The sequence below is a fragment of the Glycine max genome, chromosome 8, assembly GCF_000004515.6.
Source record: "Glycine max cultivar Williams 82 chromosome 8, Glycine_max_v4.0, whole genome shotgun sequence".
NCBI lineage: Eukaryota > Viridiplantae > Streptophyta > Magnoliopsida > Fabales > Fabaceae > Glycine > Glycine max.
Window position 1 is genome coordinate 13119271 of NC_038244.2, and position 18478 is coordinate 13137748.

Genomic DNA, 18478 nt, shown 5'->3' on the forward strand with positions numbered 1-18478 from the left:
CACGGTGGGCGCAGTGGAACTAGAATCTGTGGACCTGAGGGTAAGAGTTAAATGCCAGGCAAACATAGCATTGTCAGCATTGGTAAGAGCTAATTAATCTTTGTCAGAGGATGAATATTTCTCTCTTAGATTTATTTTGTACTAAAGAATTAATTAGAATTTATATCATAAAACATTTTGATTAAAAAATATAAATTACTAACACTTTTGTTTGACCGTTGTTTCAAGTGCGTTGTAAGTATTGTTAGCCGTACATTTTGCCCCCTTTTGAGTTCATTGTTTGATGAAATTTGAGACTCCCAAATAGGAGTGCATCTTAAAAAAGTCATTTATTAAAAAAAACAATTATTGAAATTATGATAAATTATATGTGAAAGTATTTCGCTATAGTATGTATAAAAATCAAATTTAGGTTTTGTAAAAAAATGAATTTAGGTAATATAAATTTATAACAATTCACACAAACCTTTACTTATAATTTATTTTTTAAAATCTTATTCTATACATTTTTATAACAATTTATCATTAAGTTTTTATCTCTGAATATACCTTAAACTCTAAATCTTAAATTTTAAACCCTAAATTTTTGCTAATAGCAGTTTTCCTTCCCTCTCAATAAACATGACAAAAAGAAGACTTGGCAATGAATGCGGTTGATCACTTCAGCATAAGGATAAAGAGATGAATCCTCTTTATTGATGAGACTCAAAGTTGGCACGGAATCTGTTTCATAAATAATGTGAGTAAAACTAGAATTCCAAGCTAAAAGCAAACCTTGACGTTTTTCCGCCGGTTTTGGTTTTGGTTTTCTTCTTGTAATTAAAAAATAAAAATTGATGTAATTTAATCTACCCATTCCATTCCCCAAAAAAAAAAATACCGATTTTATATTACAAATTCAAATATTCACTCTAAAATAACGACTTTTTTGCTTTTCATTAAGGTTCATGTTTTTATTAAATATTTCATCTTTTTTTAATATCTTCTAATATTATTATTTAATTTTAATTAACTTAAAGAATTCAATTAGAATATACATATGAATTGTTATGTATGATCAAATTATTCACTTTTGTAATAACTATTTTAAGAGTCCTATTTATGATATTGGTTGACAAGTAAAAAAATTTATATAAATTGTGCATCAAAATAAAAGTGTTAGTAAGTTTAATTTCTTATATAAAAAGTTTTACATTATCAATTATTCAAAAATCATAATAAATATCATTTCAAGATAATAATTATAAAAGTCAATATACAATAATTCATGATTAAACACGGTGTAAATACATTTAACACATTCAGTACGAAATTAGTAAAGAAAAAAACTTTCGTTGTATAACCTATATATTCAAACTTTTTATACAGACATTTAAAAAAAAATCAGTAAATAGTTTATGTATGGAACGTGTAAAGAGTTTTTACAATATTATCGGATGATAATTTATTAAATTTTATAACAATTACCTTAAAATTATATTTATCATGAAATTTTTAGGAGTCAAGAGTCTATTATTTTTTACATGTGCATCAAATTAAAATCGTATAAATTCATCTTATTATCACACCACATTAATTAATAGGATGATGTAGTAAAAACATCATCAAATATTATTAGATTCTTATGAAAAAAGTTATACTAATTATGTATATAAATTAAATTATGATTATTGATTGTTATAGTTTAATTGGCATGGCATGACTTCCTGCTCATTTATCGGTAATGAAAAAAATATATTTGGTTTTACATTAAATGAATTCTAAGTTAATCTTAATTTATATTTCAAATCTAATAAATTATATCAGATTTTTTTTACTGCAGATATATTATATCAGATTAATATATATATATATATATATATATATATATATATATATATAATGATATATTTTGATTGAAATATATTTTTATAACTCTATCAATTACAAAATCATCTCTTCAAATTGTTTATATTTTATAAAATAAATTTGTTTTAATGATACATATATGTTTAATATATATTATATTTTATGAAAATATTCATACAATATATAAACATCTAAAAATAAATCGAATAATATAGAAGATGTGCTCTATAAATAATCCAACAAGTATCAATTATTGAACTTCGAATCAAAATATTCATTGAGCAACCATTTGAAAGTTAATGCAAAAATAACATATCAAAACATTCCTACCAATGTGCTCCTGAATTGATGGTTGAATATTCTTCATGATATCTGCATGGAGAGTATTCACCTGATTGATAAGGTGTCATATCTCCCATTGCTTGTCCTGAAATATGAGAGCATCCAACAAGTGACAGCAAAGAAAGTTCATGTTGGGTTGTTCATGTTGTTTACCAACCATTCAATACAAGGAGAGGTATTTTTAATTTTCTGGTAGTTGTTGCTTCCAGACCCAGGACGTACCATTTATCAAATTGAGCAATAGGCAATGAATTATTGGCACTTAGCCACTTAAAGGCTGAAGCTGGAGAATAAACACCATCTCCTGAAGTCCCCCAAATAATCGTGTCTTCCATATTTTCAATGGTCATGTAACTTTGAATTTCTTTCTTAGCATCCATGGGGATAGGGGTTGCTAATCTTTCCAAATGCGACACCCCTCCTCCAATAGCGTAACATGTTTAAGAAAGGGAATTTTCTTAAATATTAAGAGAGAATGAGTGATTAGTCACACTAAAAATAATGTAACAAAAAACAAAAGGTCACAATAAAAATAAAGTAATTTTTGGTAAAAATTTAACTGTCATGTTAAAAATTTTAAATCCTGAAAGTATTATTCTAGATAGGATTTAAATTACTCATTATTCAAAAATCAATCTTATAACATATTTACTTCGGTTTAAATTTAAGGATAATTATTTATATTTTAAAGTTTCCTGAAAAATTAATAAATCATTTTTTTAAAATAAATTGAATCAAATATGCACTTAAAATATTTTTTTAGAGACCCTAATTAAAAAAAAAAACATTATATGTAAAAGACCGGCAATGAGGGATTGGGGAAATTCACAAAGGGATATTCCCTTCAGCATCTTTCTCTATATTCTTCTACGTTGAACTTTGAACTTTTTTTCTTTCTTTTTTTTGACAGATTGAACTTTGAAGTTAACAAAAAAGAAAATATAGTGATTGTTATTAGCTGCTTTAATTATACGCAATTTGGTGTAGACTTACTCACTGACTGACTTTGGCCATGACGCAAGATCCTTAACATTATTTCTGTCGGCTTCTTAAAGGAGGAAATTTTAGCTAGGAGCTGGATATGATTATCATAGGTGGTACATGCAGGTGGATTTAAAATATTTGATAAGTTAGTCAGAAGTTAATTAAAATTTGTTAGTTGAAAACTAAAAGTTGTTAGTTGTTATGTTAGATTAGAAGTGCTTGATGTAAAATTAATGGTTGAATAATTTTCGAAATGTAATAAAATATAAAATAATATGCTTATATATGGATTAGTGTATGTAATTAGAGACTTGATACAATGTTTAAGATATATCTTGGAATTTCTTTTTTATGTAAAGATATATCTTGGAACTTAGAGTCACTAAAATGGAAGAAAACAAAATAATGTGTGAATGCTACAAAGGCCCAACGAGTTTGAATTGTTGGGTGATTTTTCAGATCAATGCCTTAAGAGCCCAATGAGGAAATAAATAAGGAATTTTACTAAATAATAAATAATGCACACTGAACCTAGAAATGTCACGCTAATAAAGAAAATTCAAGCCATCACAGCACTCGGAGAAGTCAAAACCCTTGAGCAGTTAAACATACATGACATGCCCATGCCTTTAAATTCTTCTTTGTTAACCTTACATTCCATTCCATGAAACAGTTAAACATCAATTATAGAAGGATCAATATTCTGATGATGGCACACCCATGATTGGCTAAAACCCACACAATAGTATGAAAAAAGAAAAAAGGACATCACAAAGCAAGACACACATCAACACAATAGAAGATTAATATAAGTTATTGTTATTCAATGATATATAAGGGAGGAAATTACATTAAATGAAAATTTAACTTTATGGCAAAAGCTTATAAAATCCTACACTAACAATCACAGCCTTGAATTGTTCATAAATAACAAATATTATTTTGCTAGGTCTCTTTCTAATAGTCGAAAGCACATAAAGTTTTCACTGTTTAAAAAGTATGCCTGTTTGAGATTGTCTTGTTTATTTACAAATTGCGACATTAATTTTAGCTTAAATGTGAATTTAGTCCTTCTAAGCTCAATTTTTTTTCTTTCAATTTTGGTTTCTCTAAGCTCTTTTATTCATTTTTAGTTCTGGCAAGTTCACATTTTTTTCAATTTTAATCCTTATAAAAAATTTGTTCATTTTTAGTCTTTGTGAGTTTACAATTTTCCAATTTTAATCCCTTTAAATTTCTATTTTTTCATTTCTAGTGTTTGTAAATTCATGCTTTAAGAGATTAAAATTGAAAAAAAAAATACAAGCTTAAAAGGACTAACAAAAATTTACAGGACCAAAATTAAAAAAAAAATAAGAACTTAAAAGAAAAATTAAGCCTTAATTTTAAATACAACCCAGCTGGGAGGTTTTAGAATCCCAATTCCTCAAACCACAAAAGAGGGTATGCGTGTAATTCTGACGCAGAAATGGAAGCCTCCCAACAGGTGCTGAAGAGAAGAATACTGAGCTACAGCTTGGACCGCCTGAAGATGACGTCAAGAAAATAAAACTAAAAACTTTCCAAAATAGTGACAGAAAATGATGCCACGCATCATATAATAAATGATCAAGGAACAATGTAGCCACACAAAAAAATGAATAAAATTTATCCTAAACTAAATATGAATCAGGAAAGGCATGGTTGTTAACATGTACCAAATCCCATAAAATGCCATTTGATGTTACTGGACGACTTTTATTGTGAGAAATGTGTTTCTCTTTTTGTAGTTCCAATTATATGTGGCAGGCCCGTGGTTTGAAAAAGATATGATGCTTCTTAATTTTGTGGCTTAGGAGCTTTGACAGAATATCAAAACAAGAGAACAATAGTTCAAGGCTGTGACATCTAGAATGCCAGTCAAAGATTATGCAGCTCAGTTTTTGTTTTTTTTTTTTCTATAACTCATGGGATCCACTTCTTTTTCAATCATTCAATGCCTTCTTTTTAGTTGAACTCTTCCACTAAAAGGTCTAGATTCACGAGAATTCATTGGTGTCCATCTTCATTGACAAATTGTAAGTCATGTCATTGGATACAACCAGTGCCATCTCTCCAATGGCTAAACTAGAGGCACGCATGCAATGCCAACAAAACTTGGTTCATAATCAAGGATCAGGAGTGTGACATAGATAAAAGCAAAGTGCAAAAAGCTTCTGCCAGCAACTAAAAGATTTATTTGAATTTATGGCTCTCAGCCAGGGTTTACAGTTACACGCAATTTATGTGTGAAGCCAATAATAACTCAAGCAAGATAAAATTTACACTAACAGACTTCGAAGGGTCCTACAACATATGCTCTTTTACAAGATTGACAACACTGACACCTGAGGATGGGAAAATTTTCCAAGATGAAAAGTGTCTTACACAGCGACTGGGACGGCTTCATCAAGAGCAAGGACTCCTGGAAGCTCTTTGCCTTCCAATAACTCCAAACTGGCACCACCACCAGTAGATATGTGGCTCATGACACTAGCAACTCCTACTTTCTCCACAGCTGCAACAGAATCTCCTCCTCCAATAATTGTGGTCACCCCCTTTCCACTGAGGTCAGCCAGCTTCTTTGCAATAGCCTGAAAGAAGGGTACAAAATGCAAATTAATTATGTACAGTGCACACATTTATCAGCCAAACAGAATGGAATATGCTGTAGTAACTGCAGATGACATTTGAATCATCCCTCATCTGACACGTGTATAAATGAACAAGCATGTAGTTTACAAGATGTGCAAATCACATTAGGAAGGTTAACCCCTACTGCATATCCCTCTGAGTATGCATCGCTTAGAGTGGACATTTTTTATATTGACGGTGAACTTTGGTTTAACATAAAATTTGAATGGAATTTCATATGTGGGTGGGTGTTCTTGCATACATACCTCTGTACCAACAGCAAACTTGTCAAACTCAAACACTCCCATTGGTCCATTCCATATGATGGTTTGGGTAGTATCCAATGCTTCACTGAATGATTTAACAGAATCTGGACCAATATCCAATCCCATCCAGCCATCAGGGATGGCAGATGCTGGCACGACCTGAAAGGGTAAATGCAGAATTTAAGTTCTTGCTGCAAATGTTTCAGAATGAATGAAGATTCATATTACAAAGGACCTCCTTCCATATCATTAATATTTCAAGTAGTTCAACCGACTGTGTCATCAGACCAATATCCTATCTAAAGGAGCTTAGAAAACAAACCTTGCTATTAGCATCAGGAGCAAATTTGTCTGCAATCACCACATCACTTGGTAACAAGAGAGACACCCCCTTTTCCTTGGCTTTTGCAAGTAGTGATGTAGCAAGATCCAACTTATCTTCTTCTACAAGGGATGAACCCACTGAAAGACCTTGTGCCTTGTAAAATGTGAAGATCATTCCTCCACCAAGAAGAAGGATGTCAACTTTTTCTAAAAGTGACTCAATCACTCCAATTTTAGATGAGACTTTGGAACCACCAACAATGGCAGCAAATGGCCTTTTGGGGTTTGATACTGCCCCAACAAGGTAATCAAGTTCCTAAAACATAAAGCATATATGTGAAAAATAGTTATTATGATATTGATCAAATATACATATAATTTCAATAAATAAAAAAATGAAAAAATGACGTTTCCTTGAAGTGTAATAGACATTTGACATGAACTTTTATTTCACACCAAGTGATCAAACTTGGCAATATTATAAGATGACTTGCAATAAAAGTGATAGTAATGAAGTTCGGGAGCTTTATTGAGATAGTTTGCAGAACTTTTTGAGTTAACTGATGATAATAAAGTAGTAAACGAGAAGACACAAACACACCTTTTGCAAAAGAAAACCAGCAACAGATGGCTTCAGGTATTTAGTAACACCCTCTGTTGATGCATGTGCCCTGTGAGCAGTACCAAATGCATCATTCACATACAGATCTGCCAGAGAGGCAAGCTTTTTTGCATGCTCGGGGTCATTCTTTTCTTCCTCCTTGTAAAACCTCACATTTTCTAGAAGGAGAACACCTCCATCTGGAAGAGAAGCCACCAACTTTTCTACTTCTGGACCAATACTGTCCTCGGCCTTGACAATCTGCAAATTATCCATATTCAAACACAAAAAAGACAATTCAAGGACATTGTAATTAACCACCAAAAATCACAATGTTCATAAAACGTCTCTCTTCCTACATATTCCTTGATGATCAACACATAAACATACCTGGATACCAATGAGCTCAGAAAGCCGGGGTACAAGAGGCGCCAAGCTGTATTTGGGAGTGACACCCTTCGGCCGCCCCTGGATATTTCATCAAAAGTTGCAACAATTCAGCTTACAGGGTCAAACCATAATAGTTAATGCAAATATACTCTTACATCCACATCAAGAGAGCCTATCGTCTACATTGCCAAAACTATAACAAAACTAAATTGTTCCAAGTTCCAACCGACCAAACATTACTACATTTGACTACAAATCTCACAACTAAAATAAGAAATTGGATTGTTCTACAAATAGCAGCACCCTTGTGGCCCCTGATTGATCCTTCAAAAGTAACCACATTCATAGGCACAGACCCAAAACCTTAATCTAAGCAGAGTAAATAAATTAAGTTGCTTAATCCACAAACCAAGTTGCTTAAAAAAGGTCCTTTTCCCCTAACAAAATATATATATATATATATATATATATATATATATATATATATATATATATATATATAAACTCTGAAATAAATAAATTGTAGTCGCGGTTTCATCACAGTTGTTGATATATATGGAAATTGAGGGCAAATGCGGCTGCAATTGAGGTCGTGAAGACCCCAAAAACCTTGACATTGCGGCCAAAATTTTGCTACTTATTATTGATATAGAAAAAAATTGAGGACAAATGGCGCAATCAACATAAATATACAACATGGTCTAACATACTATTTATGTTGTTTTAGTGGTTTAAAACTTCGATCAGATAGTCACATACAAGTTGATTCCGGACTGAAGTTATCAACTCACTGACAAGTAAAATTCTTGTACCAATTTGTATAGAACTTTCTAGAAGCTAATGCATAATCTAGGAAGTAGGACCCATCAAAATTGGTGATTTACAACAAATTTCAACCAATTATAGAGAGAGTATTAGAAAGTGAGTGTAAGAGATATCGCGCTAGCATTACAAGGCCAATTCTAGAGATAAGAATGCCAATGTTGGAAAGAGTGAAGGCATACCAAGTGGCTGGAGAGAATGACTTTGGCGCCGTTTTGGATGAGATGTTTGATGGTGGGAATGGCGGCGCGGATTCTGGTGTCGTCGGTGATGTTCTGGTTGTCGTCGAGCGGGACGTTGAGGTCGGCCCTGACGAAGACCTTCTTCCCCTTCAGGTCCGCCGCGCTCAGGTCCCCCACGCTCTTCTTCGCCATCGACACCACCCCCCTCGCGCCCTTTCCTCCTCCTCTCACCGCCGCCACGCGCGCCGCTACACTCGCCGCGAGCAGCGGGTCCGCCGCGGCGAAGCCCAGGCGGCGCAGCGGGCGGGCGCGGAGGGAGGAGGTGAGCTGCACGCGCGAGGGGGAGGGGGAGGCGGAGGTGGCGGTGGAGGAGGAGGAAGGGGTGGCGGAGTGGAGGAGAGAGAAAGTGGTGGGGGATGCGGCTGAGGCCATTGTAGAGAGAGAAAGAGAGAGTGTTTGAGTTTGAGTGTGTTTGGGAATTTAACGAGTGGGGGGGGATGAAAGGATGTGGACGTGGACTACAATGGGGGAACGATTGGGTGTGATGAGAGGATTTTGGATTTCTCTTATCGTGCAGGAGAGGTTCAAGATCTTCCTTGTTTTTTCACTCATATATTCCTGCAATATATAAATTTCTCTTTCAAATTGTCAGTTTTGGTTTAAAAAAGAATTATATAGATCACATCTACCATTCTTACCGCAAACCACTATTATCAAGTTCTGTCAGTTCATTAAAAATGATTAATTTTTTTCAAATATTTAAATGTTTAACATAATTACATATTAAATAATCTATTTAAGTTCATTTATGTGTTTGGTAGTATTTTTTGTTAATTTGATGTCTAACATTATAAGCATTTTATTTTTTAAATTATTAAACATTCATTATTTTGGATTTAACAGTTAACATTATGTAGTCAAATGACATTAACAAAAAAAAAAATAGTTAATGTTATCAAATGATGATTATTCATTATTTGAAATTATGAAAATAATGATTAAAATTATTAATGCATGTTTTCATAAATGTCAAAAGTTAAATGATTTTTTTTAAGTAATATATCATGATAGTTGAAAGCTATGAGACTAATATTTTGAAGTAGAGTATGATTTTTTTTTAACACAAAATAGAGTACCAATTAAGAAGTAATTTTTTCACATATGTTATTTTGTTCCTATAGTAAAAAATTGAAGCACTAACATATGTTAAAAATGTCCAAATTATTAGTCACTTGTATCACCTTAATAAATTGTTCAACTAGAAGGTCTTGATTGTTTTTCTAGATTTATTCTTTAAATCTTAGCTTATTTCTTCTTATTTTTCATCAATAAATTTTTCTTTGACTATCATACATTTGTCATCAAATTCTTTCTTCTAATTCTTGTTGTTTTTCTCATTCTCATTTCTCTTCTTTTCAACAACACTTTAGAATTTATAAATTTCAATTGATTAAGATACTTTCTTGACTCCTTTCTTTTAAAATTTTCAATAGCATTTGCAATCACTTGTTCAAAAGGTGTAAAGGATTTGATCGACTACATGCTTTGTTGCATCGCTTGGTCAACTATGTCTGCCTTAAAATAATAGTCAAGGTAAAGAAGAAGATGTTTCATTGCATCCTTAATATTAAAGTTAACATCCTCCTCGTTCACCTTTACAATGATTTGTCTTTTGGTTACATTTATGAGCATATGATTAGTAGTATGAGAGGACAATCAATATCCTTTATATCTATGATTACAATGTTAGTTGGAAAGACATAGTTATCTTTAAGATATGCACTTCTCCAACTTTTTCTTTTCAACGTCTTCAAGATTTTCAATAGCATTTGCAATCACTTGTTCAAATTGTGTAAATGGTGTGATCAACACCATGCTTTGTTGCACCGCTTGGCCAACTATGTCAGCCTTAATGCTTTGCTTGGTTATAGAAAAATGGGAGAGAGTAGGAAAGGATTAAATTATTTTTGTTTTTTGGTAAGAATGAGAAAAGGGGGAGATAATTTTAAAAATGGTGGGACTCTTTTGTAGTACTTCTCACTTATTTTCACTCATTTTCTTATCCTTTTTCTTTATTTCTCTTCAACCAACACATTTTATTTACATTTTATCTCTCGCATATTTCCATTTACTTTTTTTAATCTCCATTTATCTTATTTCTTTCATTTCTACCAAATATGGCATTAAAAAAATAATCAAGGTGGAGAGGATGCTTCATTGCATCCTTAATATTAAAGTTAACCTCCTCATGATTCGCCCTCACAGTTATTTGTCATTTGGTTACATCAATGATTATATGACTATAGTATGGGAGGACAATTGATATCCTCCTCTATATCTAGGACAACAAAGTTAGTTAGAAAAACATATTTATCCACCTTCAAAATGAGATCTTCAATGACTTCATTGGGATATTTCAACAATCTATCAACCATATGTAATGTTATTCTTATTAGTTTGAAGTCTTCTTTCATTGAGCTTCATGGAAATTAAATGCAGCATGAGATTGATGTTAACTCATAAGTCACACAAGTCTTTACATACCAAGGTATTTCACAAAGCACAAGGAATAGTATAACTCCTTGGATAAGCAAGCTTAGGAGTCAACTCTTTATGCAACATTACAACTTTCCTTGAATTGGACTATTTCTCTATATTCTCCTCACAAATTTGTCTTGTGAGTTAAGAGTTCTTTCATGAACTTGGCATATATGGACAATTTCTCCAAAACTTTAGCAAAAGGAATCCAAATTTGGAGTTCCTTCAAAACATCCAAGAATCTCTCAAATTGCACATTTTTCTCTTTAGTCTTCTTGAAACGAAGATAAGGAAGTTTAAAACATGAAGGCAATTCTTGCTTCTTAGGTCCTTGATAAAAAGTTTCTTTCTTATACTACTTAAATGGAGTGTCACTCATTTTTCTCTCCATTCTTTATTCTTTTTCAAATTTTTCTCACTTTTTTTTTACATTTTCTTATCCTCTTAATTCTAATTCTTTATTCTTTCCACCTATCCTCTCCAAGATATCATAAACTATTCTTTAGTTTCTTTTCTTTCACCAACAAGATTTTATTTCTCTGTCATTATCATTTGCCCACTCCTTGTAAAGATAGCCTTGCATTGCCCCTTAGAATCCACTATATTAGTTGAAAATCCCCCACGAGGTTGTTCACTTTAGCTCTTGAAGAGTTGCCCTATCTTACGCTTACATGAAAACTTAAACACTAAAAGATGAAATAGAAATGACTTTGTCATTAGAGCATCCCTATAATTTCTTCCCAACATTCATAAGAGAACAAGTTGTTTGCAAAATTGACATAATCCTACATTAGCACATAGGATACAATCTTTAAGTTTCACCGCTAGAAGAGAAAAACAAATCCATGACTAAATTCTTAATCATAGACAAATTTTGAGGCAACTATAAGAAAAAGTTTGAAACTTAGACATTATTCATGAGAGAGAGCACATGAAATGATTGTTGTGCCTAAAACTCTCTCAATGTAACTTTTCATATTTTGTAAAAAAAAAAAACTTTCCATTTCTTTAAATCCTAGTTTCATACAAAGATGTGCACCATAAGTGTACAACTTATATACAAGCTAGCACAAAACAAAATGGTAAGAAAAAAAAATAGATGAAAAGGTCATACTAATGGTTGCCTAATTCTAGAAATGCTAAAATTGTTGTGAGAAGTTGTAAGAAATATGATGGTTACTACACGTTGTATAGAGTGACCATAGCAGTTTCTTTAGGGCTAAAAAGGTGAGACCTTTAGGTCATTTATCCTCTTTTGGTAATTTTCTTTTTTCTGAAATAAAGAATATTTCTCACACATAATTAAAAGTCATATATATAATAAAATAATCAAATTTATATTATTGACAACATAAGAAAATTCTAAAGGAATCGATGACACTCACACACACAAACACAAAAATTTAATGAGGTTCGATAAATGTGTCTATGTCATTAGGAGTAGAACATCTGTCTTTTCTTATTCATCGATAATGTCTTTTCTTATTCATCGATAATAAGGTTGTATCAATAGTCATTTAACTACAAATTCCAACAAATTCAGAACCACATGGCTAATTTCGAACCACCATCCCCTTATACCACTTTCACTCCAAATAAAAACCATTCCTTTAGCGTTTTTAGGTCCAACTCCAACACCTGGGCACATTTTAAAGTGTTTGCATATGTAGTAGCACCACAAAACAACTCTGTGACAACAGCATCATTTCCATACACTTAGGGCTTATTGAACACAGATAACAGAAACCCCTCTCTACGTTCACATACCATATGATTTAGTCATGATTCATTGACCCTTATCTGGATGATTGTTGTGGGTGCAACTTTTCTTCTGCCCCAGTGTTACTTTCATTCAATGAAAATATGTAGCGAGAAAATGCTAGGTGTGTTTAGTTTGTTTTCTTTTTTAATCTGAGTGGATAGTTCATAAAAAGTTAACCCCATATTTTTATTTAACCTCTACTTCATTTTCTAGTCGTTCATCACTAAAGCCCACTCCTTTGCCTCACTTTGTTGGGTTTGGCCCATGAATGTTCAGAGAAAATCAACTTCAGTGGTCATGGACTGGTCCATTAGATAAAACGATCAGTTTTTGTAATTCCAATTTTCACTTGTCTCCATCACCTAAGGAACAACACCCACTTTCATCCTCATCTCTGACTCCAACAGAATATCAGCCACCATATGAGCACCAAGGTTTGGGCAGTTCCAGCGGTGGGTGCTTGGCCTTGGCCAGCATATGCAATAACCCAAGCTTCATCACACTGCATGACCCCTTGGCTCACATTTCTGAATTCAATTCAGGTGGCTACAATGGTGGTGGTGGTGGTGGTGGGTCGATTGCAATGTCCAAGAGTCAAACCTTTGTGACTAACACGTTTTCTTGCTACTTTGCTTCCGCCACGTGCAACCCACTGAGCAAACTTTCCTCTTTGGTTCTGATTTGCCGAAGCTTGCTTCTTCTCCAAAGTGGTTCTTGCTCGCACCTTCAATTAGGAGTATAGAGGAGACTCTGTATTCTAAAAAATGAGCCTCAGAAGCACTTCTTTGGTTTTTGGATAAAATGAATCATGAGTGTGCATGCTCACTCATTTTTTTTTTAATCTATCAAGTAATTTGTTGTGTTCATTTTCTCTGGTGCAGAATGAATCTGAAGTGAAGCTGCTTTTACTCGTCTGTATGTACTATAGCATATTATGCGGGTGGGCCACACCTGTTACACCTTGTCTACCATGATAGACAGTAATCAAAGGAATCATTTTTGTTTCAACAAGTGACCGTTTTGTTCGCAGAGGCTGGTTATCTTTAGAGTAATTCTGAGCGTTACACAAGGTTTTGTTTCACCTGCATTATTACCCGTGGTAGATGATGAATCACGAGGCTTAGAAAAAGGTTTGTAAATAAATGTTGTATACAAAATATTTCTAGAAATGAGCCATTTTTGGATAACTCATTTTTACATTTTTTATTTTTCTTCCTTGTTCCTTAAATGGGAACCCCTGGTCCCAATTCCCAAGTTCCCAAACTTGCATTATTGTTGAAAATATAGCCACTGGTTTGAACTCATGCATCAGTCGTTTGAATTAAAGCCACTGGGCACATGTTTATGAAAAGTATCGTACGTAAATTGCGTGTAATAAATTTGGTATTTGACTAGTATGAAGATGACGCGTTGAAAGACCATAGTGTGGGGGTTAAACCCCATCATCCATTGTTTTCCTTCATTTTTCAGTACTCATGGTATAAGCTGTTGGGCGTAATTAATACATTACACACTAGTTATAAAGATGTTTGTTTATTTATTTTTTTCTCAATTAGTTAGTTTTAAAGTTTCTATCTATAAATATAAATTTGTAAAAAAAAACTGTAAATATAAATTCATAATGTGAGAATTAATTTGATATGCCTGATAATTTGGTTTTGGATTTAAGGCTTCACCCAGTTTCTTCAGTAATCTAGTCTTCCTCGTAGTATTTATTGAAGAGCTAGAAATCTGACCCAAAACAAAATCATACTAGCATTTTCTTCTTCTTTTCTAAATGGAGTGGGGTCTTAGCCCCGGCTTACAAACATTTTTTAATTTGACTTAATATGGTTTTGAAGTCGGTGAGTCATTGTCTTTTTTATTTTTAATTCTTGTAAGTTTTTTTTGTCAATTTTAATTCTTTAAGTTGGGATTTTTTCAATTTTGGTCCTCATAAGTTCTTTTTGTTCATTTTTAATTTTTATAAATTTGTATTTTTTTAATTTTAATCATTTTAAGATTATATTTTTTTATTTATATCTTCAAAGTTTGTGCTTACATGAATCAAAATTTAAAAAACCACAAACTTACAGCACTAAACATGAATTTACACGTATTAAAATTAAAAAAATAAACTTAGGATACCAAAAATAAAAAACATTAACTTAAGGATTGAAAATATATTTAATTCTTTTTAATTTTAGATCTAGAAGGTCCCCCCTCAATACACAGTTGACCATCAATATCAAAGAACACAGAACACATCATACCATAAATTAGGAGAACATGAAGTAACGAATAGAAGACAATAACCGCACTAGTCAAGTCCAAATGTGGTAAGCGATTCAGAAGTTTTTGTTAATTACTTGCTTTGGATGAGACATGAAGCGCACGGGAATGAAAAAACCTTACTCAAAAATGGAAATACATTGCATTGCACAACACTGACAAGCATGAACTGAGTATAACAAAAAAGCAATGTGAACACAAACTCTTTAATCTGTGTCTGTGCTTCACGATGCTATTTACTTGCTTTAATCGTGTCTTTGTGCAACAGAGGACAGCCAAACACGGAAAATGCATGTATGCATTGAAACAACACCAAGAGTCAGAGAAAGAAGCATAGAAGCAATTTCCTCAATTGGTGCTACTACTACTACTACTACCTTCATATCCAAGAACAAGAAATTTGAGAAGATAATCAACAGTGAACCAAGCTCTTAAAAGGGGTTTCTCACTTTCTCTTCATTATGGTTTTGGCTTTTCTCAGAGAAGAAATGAACCTCTTAGATAACAAGACATTGGCAAAAGTGTTGTTTGTCTTGCATTTTCTCTTAGCAGTTCTCTTGTTCCCTCTTTACATGCAACCAGAGCCCCCTGCTGAGGTAGCTCTATGTTTAGGTGTCATCCCTTGCTTTGTCTTTGTTTACGCCACCATTGCTTGGCGAGCCAGTACGTACATGCAAAAGGAATATTTGTTTACCATTTGAGAATGAACTCAGTGAAGGAAAACCATGTTGATTAGCATTTGACAGATTGAGGAACTGGCTACTTTTAGCTGCAAGTATTTTTTTTTTTTTAGCATTGTTCTACATGCAAGTAGGATGAGTTTTTTGTTCAAGTAGAGAGTTGCAGATAGATGAGATATGATATCCTATGGAGAGTTTTGTAGATAGTCAAAATTATGCAAGGGAAGTTTTTATTCACCACCTCATCTCTTTGTTGTTTGTAGTACTAATCACTTTGCAGTGAACAAGTTACTCGATCTTCTCCAAGATTGATTTCTCCATTCACATCTAAATCACTATTAATTGGAGAGTTTTCTAAAGGGGTGTGGATTGGGGGAGATTCTTAGGTACTCAAAGAGTGAAACTGGCAACGATTGAGATTTTGTTTCAATTAAATAATTTTAATTTAATCTAGTTGCTTAAGCAGGTATCCTATCCACTTGCTAAGTTTTTAGTGGAATTAATGTAGTATCTTAGGATACACATTAGAGGTCAAGTACAAAATTCTTTGGTTCTGTTTTTTTTTGTTTTCCTGCTTACTAGTTACTACTTACTGCTATTATTCCAGAACTTCACCAAGTCATATAATGAATTTCATTCCTCTATATACTTCATTTTTTTTAAGTATATAGGCGCTTTAACTAATGAGTAATGACTCATACGACCATGACCTTCTCTTTGGATGCTGCATTATAGGGATCCCTGATCCATCGTGTTATCTTGTGACAAATATAAAGATGAGAAAAATACAAATAAAGTATATCTGTTCTTTTCCTACATACTGCTTTCTTTTTTCTTCATAATTCTCATTCTGATATTGTATCCGATGAGTGTTCATAGCTTTAGTCATGACTGAGCTTTAGAATTAGGTGATGTCAATTTTGATATTCGGAAAGAACATAGGTTTAATGGTTTGATTTGATGCTTGAATGCTCTTGTGGGAGTTGAGTCCTTGGCTACTAGCCTGTTTCAAATCCTCATTCATACGAAAGTTTGTTGAGTGTTGTCATTTGCTTATTCAAAAGAGACGGGTACATAGGTTGATTTCTTTTCCTGGGTAAGGGAAGAGGGTAATCACTTTAAATTTACAAAGGATAATATGTTACACTGGGTATCTGGGTGGACCTGTAAATTTCTACATATGTTACAGTATCTGGGTGGACCTGTTGGATTTTTGGAGTCTTGGAGTGAAGTTCTGAAGGATGGCATGGCTTCGGTCCCACATTGGTTAATTATCTGATATGAGTGATGTTTATATAGTATTGATGCACACAAGTGATTGGCCAAACCTAAAAGATTCCAAACAAAAACTACTGAAACTCTTAAGTTTGGCCTTTTAGCTTTCAATCCAATTTAATATTTTTTTTATAAAAATTAATACTTAATGATTTTTTTTAGTTTTTGTTGTTGATCCTTTATGTAGGGTTTCTCAAAGTGATATCTCAGTGAGGTAAATCTTTAACCCTCCTCCCTATAACTTAAATTGTAAGATATTAATTATAAATGCGTAAATTTATTTTTTTTAGTGGGTTTGGTCCATTTTTCATTATCTTTTTCCCCTATTTCAAAAGGTGTATTCTTTTATATATATATATATATATATATATATATATATATATATATATGTATATATATAAAATAATTTATATTATAATCTTGCTTATTTATCTAGAATATATTTTTGGGTAAAATTAATTTAATACTAAATTTTGTAAAATATTCTTATGAACTTTTATGAAATTTAAAAGGTTAAACCCCTCTCTTGTGCCGAACTCTCTCTTGCAAAAGGCTAGTCCTCAGTTTTTTCAACGCATAAAAAAAGACTTAATTACATAATCAATTCTTTCATTGTAATTAAAATTTTAATTAAATTTCTTAATTATTAAAAAATTCAATCAAGTTGTCTAATTATTAAAGTCACTACAAATCCTACCATTTCTGTAGTAGTGTTTTTTTTTATGTGGGGTGAAAAAAAAGATAAGAAACAGAAATATAATTTTGTTATATATTTGTACTATTGAATTATGATTCTATGGAAAGAATAATTTTGAAATTGTAATTGAATTTCTTAATTATTAAAAAATTCAACCAAGTTGTCTAATTATTAAAGTCACTACAAATCCTACCATTTCTGTACTAATGTTTTTTTTTTTTATGTGGGGTCAAAAAAAGATAAGAAACAGAAATATAATTTTTTTATATATTTGTACTATTGAATTATGATTCTATGGAAAGAATAATTTTGAAATTACATAAAAACCCATCCACCTGGGAAGTGAAAATAGCATTTTATTAGTGTGAATAGTAGCTCAATAGTAACACGTCACCCTTACGTCCGAATGCGAGCAGAGCTCTCTGAATACAAAAGCCCAACCCCCGAGTGTGCAAACCATACCCAAATAAAATAAATAAATAAAAGGGATTAATTATAAATTTGGTTCTCAAGATTATTTTAAATAATTTAATTTTTTAAAAAGTTTAATTTTATTCTCAAATTTTTAAAATTTAATAAATTTAATTTTTAAAATATTTCGAATGATTTGATTTAATTCTCAAACTCTTAAAAATATAAGAATCTAATTAATTTATTTTTAAAAATTAAAAATTAAATTAAATATTTTTAAAAGTTAAAGATTAAATTAATTTATTTTTAAAAACTTAATCAAAATCATTTTTGTTAAAATTTAGGGAGCAATTGAATAATTTAAAATAATTTAAGCATCATGTTAATAATTAAGACAAATAAAAATAGAAAAGCTTTTGCCTCAGAGGTATTA

General features: G+C 32.0%; 1 protein-coding gene and 1 long non-coding RNA gene across 2 annotated transcripts; one reads left to right on the plus strand and one right to left on the minus strand.

Annotated features, from left to right (window-relative positions):
- Positions 1 to 5370: 5370 nt before the first annotated feature.
- On the minus strand, positions 5371 to 9048 carry LOC100795933 (phosphoglycerate kinase, cytosolic). Its single transcript, XM_003531434.4, has 6 exons — positions 8412 to 9048; positions 7408 to 7485; positions 7018 to 7278; positions 6415 to 6732; positions 6093 to 6251; positions 5371 to 5786 (listed from the first exon to the last, which is right to left on the minus strand). The coding sequence occupies exons 1-6, from the start codon at positions 8841 to 8843 to the stop codon at positions 5577 to 5579; spliced, it is 1458 nt and encodes a 485-aa protein (XP_003531482.1). The 5' UTR covers positions 8844 to 9048; the 3' UTR covers positions 5371 to 5576.
- A 3477-nt stretch (positions 9049 to 12525) lies between these two features.
- On the plus strand, positions 12526 to 15981 carry LOC102667107 (uncharacterized). Its single transcript, XR_415522.3, has 2 exons — positions 12526 to 13841; positions 15251 to 15981. It is a non-coding gene; the product is annotated as an uncharacterized lncRNA (long non-coding RNA).
- Positions 15982 to 18478: the final 2497 nt, after the last annotated feature.